Below are 7,402 nucleotides of genomic sequence, written 5' to 3'. Positions count from 1 at the left end.
TGAGAAGGCTCCAATGGCCGGTCAATATACGGTCGGTTCCTTGATGGTTAGATGGTCTAATCATAAAAACGAGGTTGACCAATTGTCAATGACCACGTGTACTAAGGTATCTGATTGTCACATGTTGTCCTCCCATCAAGTAAGAAATTTAATTAGTAGTGTTTGATTAGATCGACAAGTATCAGCGATTATACATTGGTCTGACCGGTGCTTTAAATCACCAAAAAAAAACAAAAATAAAATAATTCATTGTCATTTTCCTAAATTCTTTGTCCTACGTGGCATCTTTTGAAAGAGGTGGCAGTGGCCACATCCCCTCTCATTTATTTAACTTGCAAAACATTCTACTTGTAGCTCATCCACTTTTAGCCAACTTGAACTCTAATTCAACATATTAGAGGTAGGACACCTAATCCCACTGACAATGACTTTATGATTCTAGAAAGGGACATCTGGTTTATTCATTTATTTATTCTTAATATTTTAATTGCAGCAAGAATATATATATATATATATATATATATATATATATATATATTATAATAAATAAATAAATAAGTAAATAAATAATTGATTGATTGACTTGTTTATGTTTCCCACATCATACATCCACAACAGCAAACACTATAGGCCATAAGCCAAATCTTCCTTTCTTAGGTCATTGAAATTAATATTAGCTTCGTGAGTGATTAGAAGTAATCTTCCAAACTACTCTCCCCTCCTTCCATACCAAAGCCCAAAACCATGACCTCCTCCAACTCTTTACTCCTCCTTGCGGCCATCGCCGGATTCCTCCTCTTGCCGGCTTCATCGCTCTCGGCCTCCACCTTCTTCTTCCCTCCGCCTCCGCCCACCATTAACCCCTGGCTCCCCTTCCGGAACCTCTCCGGCTGCCACCGCGGCGACGACAAGCCCGACCTCGCCGGCCTCAAGCATTATCTCAAGCACTTCGGCTACCTCCCTACTTCGTCGATGAACTCCACCGATTCCTTCGACGATGCACTTGAGATAGCCATCCAGTCCTACCAACGCTTCTTCGGCCTCAACGCCACCGGTGAGATCGACGAGCCTACCGTCGACCAACTCATGGCCCCTCGCTGCGGCGTCGCCGACTTCGTCAACGGCTCCTCGGCCCTCCCTGGACGAAACCTGTACGCCTACTTCCCGGACGCTCCTACTTGGCCCTTCTGGCGCCGCAACCTCAAGTACGCCATCACCGCCACCTCCGACGTCCCCATCGACCGCGCCGTCCTCAAGGCCGTCTTCGCCCGCGCCTTTGGGCGGTGGTCCTCCGCGACCACGCTGACGTTCGAGGAGACGGACTCGGCGGCGGACGCCGACATAACGATCGGTTTCTACCGGGGAGCGCATGGGGACGGGGAGCCGTTCGACGGGGTGCTGGGCACGCTGGGGCACGCCTTCTCGCCGACGGACGGGCGGCTCCACCTGGACGCCGCGGAGGCGTGGGTGGCCGAGGGGGACATGACGAAGGACAGCTCGGACGTGGCGGTGGACTTGGAGTCGGTGGCGGTCCACGAGATCGGGCACCTGCTGGGACTCGGCCACTCGGCGGCCGCCGACGCCATAATGTACCCGGCGATCAAGACACGGACTAGGAAGGTGGAGCTGACGACCGACGACGTCGAGGGGATACAGAGTTTGTACGGAAGCAACCCGAACTACCGAGGCGCGATGCCGTCTGCGCCGTCGACCAGCAGCCCGGAGACGAACGGTGGAGCGCCTGCGCGGAGGTGGCGGGACAGGTTGGCTTCGACCGTTATAGCGGTTGGGTTGTCGTTGCTTTTACGGTAGTGGTAGAAGTCTTTTAGGTTTTGTTCTACGTAGGGATTCATTCACATCTTATTACACCATTTCTTTCCATTTTCAAATATTTATTTTGTAATTTATATATTATACATAGTCTACAAGAAAGTTGATCTTCTTTTAATTGGTATTCTCAAACAAAATTTGGGGATTTTATTGTAGTTTAGCCACTAGCCAGTTGGATTATTTCATGTTACCATCAAATCAAATCAAATCAAATCAAATCAAATCAAATCAAATCGGAACTATGAGTTTATATATTAATTTTTGAATGATCATCATCTAGATTTACAATATCTCCAAGTGATCGGTAATTATCATTATTCTATGAGATTTATAAAAGGGATTTTAATTTTTATGTGGTATTTCTTTGTGTCATCCCATTCTCCAACTCATGCGTAAATGTTTTTATTTGAATATTAGAAGAGGAATACATTTTCTGTTCAACTATTCAATTAAATTTTATTATCAAATATAATTTTAATTTAATAATTGATAAGAACTCCTATCTAATGCTTTAGATAGGAGTGATGGGATAGCGGGAAAAAAAGAAATAGAGAAACAGATATTATAAATTATCAAATTTAATATGTGTTTTAGTTTTGAAATATCTTCTCTATTCTCCTTTATTGACATTCCTATATATATATATATATATATATATATATGATTTTTTTGTTAATTATCATATTTTCTTTAGATTTTTCAAGATTGAATTAGTTCAAGATAAATTAAGAGAGAGAGAGAGAGCAACTCCTATCGCTAATCTCAAAGTAAAAAAAGATAGATTAATAAAGAGCAAATCACGTTGAGAATCTTTTTAGAGAAAGAAATAAGATGATGAAAGAGAAACTACTAGAGAGAGAAAATCCAATGAGAAAAAAAACTTGAGGAGAGAGAGATTATGGAAATAGAAAATTATAGAGAGATAAACTATAGAGAGAAAAAATATACAAAATCATGACAATCACTAAATAAGAGAAGATATCAAGATTAAGAAAACAATCGACACGATAGATTGTACTCGGACAAAGATGATCAGAAAAAATTACCATGACATCAATTAGTTGATAGAAAAAGACCACCACAACATCAATTAATTGATAGAGAAAGATCAACGGATTGAAAGCTTGATCACTTGCAAAAGAGAACATTGAATGTCTAGATGATGATTTTTATAATTTATTTTGGATCTTGTTATTATTTAGAATTAATGAAAAAATTAATAGAGATTAAAATTTATGATGATAACTTTCTCAATGCAAAAGGTTTAAAAGAATCCTTGGATAGTTTTAAAGATGTAATATATGATAAAGATATTATATCAATCTTTGAAGAACAAAAAGAAAAGTTAGTTTTTAACAAAGAAGAAGACAAAAGAACACTAAAGCTTATCTCTCAATCAGTACTATTGAAGTATTAATTAATGGATCTCTAGATGTAACATCCTGCTCCTAATCCCATCGATACCCTAGTATCATGTCATTTTTTAATTCTTTTACTACTATCAATAATAGTGTAACAAAAAATAGATAATCTTAAAAATAAAATCTATTAATTTACTAAATATAATGATAGAGTTTTCCTGTACATAATGATTTTGATACTTGTATATAATAATAACCTATAACCAAAAGAAAAACATACCCACACAATATGTCTAAAGATTATACATATATAAATGTCCATAGGATATTGTTTATATCTACACTAGTATGGGCTTATATGTGTTCACTTTCTTGTCCAATCATATGGGTGAGATATCAATATATTTACTTATAAAATAAGATCTAAGTTATCACTCAGTAAGTATAAACCTTTATAGCTTTATTTAGGTAAGCATATATCATATCATATTATAATATGTGAAAATCATCGGTAAAAGATATTTGATTGTAAATCTCTTATTCTATGACTTTTTTTTGCAAATATAGTCCTACGATGTAACATATGCAAAATAAAAAGGTAAAATTCTACATCGAAATAATTCAAAGTACTTATATGCATATATAAAAAACATAACAAATTTATAAATTTTACTCCCCATATCATAATATATATGTGCACTCTCACACCTCATATCATTATAATATATACGTGCACTCTTACACCACTTATCATAATATATATGTGCACTTCTACATCGTATGTTATAATACATACATATACTTTCACACCATATGTCATAGCATATACATGTATCGTAAGTAATTACATATCATGCATTCACACACTACATGTCATAAAAAAACACATACACTCTCACATCACATATCATTATATATATGCATACATACAAGATATTTTTATCATAATTCATATATTTTTATGCTTATAAAATATATACATTCACACTTAGCTCATACCTTACTCATGACAATCATATCAAAATGTATTATGAATATGATAATTTATACGATCATTATTCTATAGCAAATTAAACTTATATTTACCTGATTTAACTTAAAAGTGAAGATGATAGTAAAAGGACACATTCCTTAATGATTAAGTATGCTAGCGAGTGGTACATCTATTTGTTAAGATCGAGTCGACACTAAAGGGGGGGGTGAATTAGTGCAGTGTAGTGGATAAAAACGTCGGTTTAAAATTTCTTAGTATGATAAAATCCCATCTCGAAAGATAACTTGAAATTGAATGCTTGTTCATAAGCATAGTAAAGCAAATTAAGGAGGAAGTGAAGCAATTCCAAAGTAAGTAAATGACAATAATAGAAATGCACATCGATTTATAGTGGTTCGATCGTCGTGACCTACATCCACTCTCGATTCCTCTTCACTCAAGGCTACCAACTTTCACTACCGATCTTCTTTCAATGGGTGAAGATCAACTATCTTTTTACACTCAATTCTCCTTTTAATAAGTTCAGGATAGAACTTTTACACCCCCATTTACTCCTCTCTTAAACCACACTGATACTTAGAGCTTGAGATGAGTTCTCACAAGATTACAATAGCATTTTTCTACTTTTTTACTCTCAATTCTCATATATGTTAACCAAAGATGAGAGAGGTATTTATATGCCTCAAGTAGATTCAAACTTGGAGTCTAAAAGTGTCTTATCCCTAGTTTTCGGGGTACTAGCGATACCACCGCTTCACAGTCTTTGAGACTCTACCACTAACAGTTCCACTAGTTTGGGTCACTGTTTGGGCATTTCACTTGGCCCAACACAGCTCAAACTTGGGCTCGATTGGCCCCTAATTGTGTTGGCCCAATTTCAACCCAATTACACCTAAAACCTACTTCGATATAGACAATTATTATAAAGCTAATAAAATGTTGTCCGGCATGTCATTGGTTCATCGACGCCTTATTTAATTTTTTCGGTGCATCATTCTCTCTTACGCCCTATTACATAATCAATCAGTTGACCTTCGCAACTTCGATTTCTTTGGCGTAATTTCGCTCTTCTTGGCTCGATGCCCGAGCCCATGGCCTGAAGCCTTCTGCTGATATGTCGACCGATCCTCCGGCTCGACATCCAATCTTTTGACAATTTTTACTCCGACCTAACATGATTCTTCCTACTTTTAATTGTTTCTCCCTGATCGAAGCTTCCTGCATCACTCAAAACGTATATCAGATCATAAACACTATCAATTGGTTTCATCATCAAAATTCAAGATTCAATAATCTTCCTCTTTTTAGTGATGACAACCGATTGATGATAGAGTTAACTTTAACTCCCCCTATCAATATGTCATATTGATAGAGCCTTGAATTCAAGTTGAATTCAAGTCCAAGCAATATTTCATCATGAATATATGCAACACATTATATACATATCATTGCATTGCATGCGTCATTATCATAATGATATTTTAAATCATTATTAATATAAATATTATATGGTATCAAAATATCAAAGTATATTACATCCTACCAATGTATGATTTTCATATCATCATATCTTCTCCTCCATTGTCATCAACAAAAAAGGAGAAGCGCAACTATCTTTTAGAGATATGAATGCTTAGCTATTTAATAAAATTTTCATTACTTTAGCTAGTGAGTTTCTTTCTTCTCTTTTGAGAAGTGCACGATGGTTTGGTTTTGCATTTTCTTAAAGTATGCAAGTTAGTAAGTTTTTTTTCCTTTTGCAATATGCAAGTTTTCAAATTTTGTACAAGATAGCATGTTTTTGCATCTTCTTGAAATGTATAACTTAGCAAACATTACTTTTCTTGATATTTGCAAGATAGCACTTCTTACATCTCTTTTAAGATGAGCAAGCTTGCAAGTTTACCTCTCCTTGCCATGTGCACGCTAGCATGATTTGGTTCTTCTTGAATTATGCTAGCTAGAAAATTTAGGTTCTCTTTTGAGATGTGCACACTAGCAATTCTTTCTCCCCTTTTGTCATTGACAAAAAGAGGGGAATAACAATAAAATAATATAATTAATTTATCTTTACGTCAATTTTTAAATTATCACATAAAGGATAACAAGAAAAGTTTGATGATGAGATATATTTACATAGTAAAAAATCATATCATGAAAGGTAAGATCATATGAATATCAAAAAACATGATTCATTTTTATAAATATTTTTTAATAAAATACAAGAAATCATTCAAGAATAAAAAGTGAGGGATCTTAATTCATATAAAGAAACTATCAAGTTTTGATTCCAAAAATTCAAGATCGATCATGATATAGATAAAAACATTCCTATAAAAAAAAGGAGTCATGAGAGAACACATAAAGTATCTCGATTTATGTATAATATATCTCAATTTATTATGAATTAGAAAAAAATTATGATTCTAAAAAATCATGATTCATTTGGATAATTTTTCTTTTTAGTAATTAGCATAAAGAAACATGGGAGTTAAAAAACAAGATCTTGATTCATAGAAAAATCTCATGTATCAAATATCGAGAAATCAACATCATGATTTGGATAAAAAAATAAATCTTAACTCATAAAGTTTTCTTATATGAAATGCCAAGTCATCATCATTATTATGTTGGGCATGATACTAAATTAATAAATTTTTAAATCAACATTAGTTGGATATGCATGATACCAAAACATGATTTCAAATCTTCAACATATAACGTGAATAATTTCAAACTATTACAAACCATTATCAAGGTCATAGTTTGTTTGCATAAGTCTCTTCTTTAGTAAATGGTAAAAAGAAATTATCAAAGATAAAAAAATATTTTGATTCTCATAAAAGATAAAAGATAGCTCAAGTAGAAAAATCAAAAGAAAGTTTATGATTTGGTTGAAAAATTTTCATTCAAATTTAAATCATCAAAATCACTTTTAAAAAAATTCAATGAAAGTAACGTAAATAGATTCACACAAGAACTTGATTCATGTATAATGTTTCAATTTATCATGAATCATAAAAAAATTAGAGTATCAAGTGATCTAATCATGATTCATGTGACCAAAAGATTATTGATTCGTGCATTTAAAACATTATTACTTCAACTCATCATGCATAGTTTTAAAATAAAAAATCATCAAATATGATGCAAATATTTATTTTCAAAATACATTCCCTTTTTGTTGTTTCAATTTAAGTGATTTGATTTCATGCAA

General features: G+C 34.1%; 1 protein-coding gene across 1 annotated transcript; it reads left to right on the top strand.

The window, feature by feature from the left end:
• Positions 1–719: 719 nt before the first annotated feature.
• On the top strand, positions 720–1,967 carry LOC103998325 (metalloendoproteinase 2-MMP-like). The gene has a single exon (XM_009419769.3). It carries the CDS (start codon positions 745–747, stop codon positions 1,810–1,812), a length of 1,068 nt encoding a protein of 355 aa, XP_009418044.2. The 5' UTR covers positions 720–744; the 3' UTR covers positions 1,813–1,967.
• Positions 1,968–7,402: the final 5,435 nt, after the last annotated feature.

The sequence above is a fragment of the Musa acuminata genome, chromosome BXJ2-9 (assembly GCF_036884655.1).
Source record: "Musa acuminata AAA Group cultivar baxijiao chromosome BXJ2-9, Cavendish_Baxijiao_AAA, whole genome shotgun sequence".
Classification (NCBI taxonomy): domain Eukaryota; kingdom Viridiplantae; phylum Streptophyta; class Magnoliopsida; order Zingiberales; family Musaceae; genus Musa; species Musa acuminata.
The sequence above is the reverse complement of the archived record's forward strand: the minus strand, read 5'-3'. Positions and strand labels throughout refer to the sequence as shown.

Coding starts and splice junctions, on each gene's coding strand:
- LOC103998325 (XM_009419769.3), top strand. CDS start 745: ATGACCTCCTCCAACTCTTTACTCCTCCTTGCGGCCATCGCCGGATTC.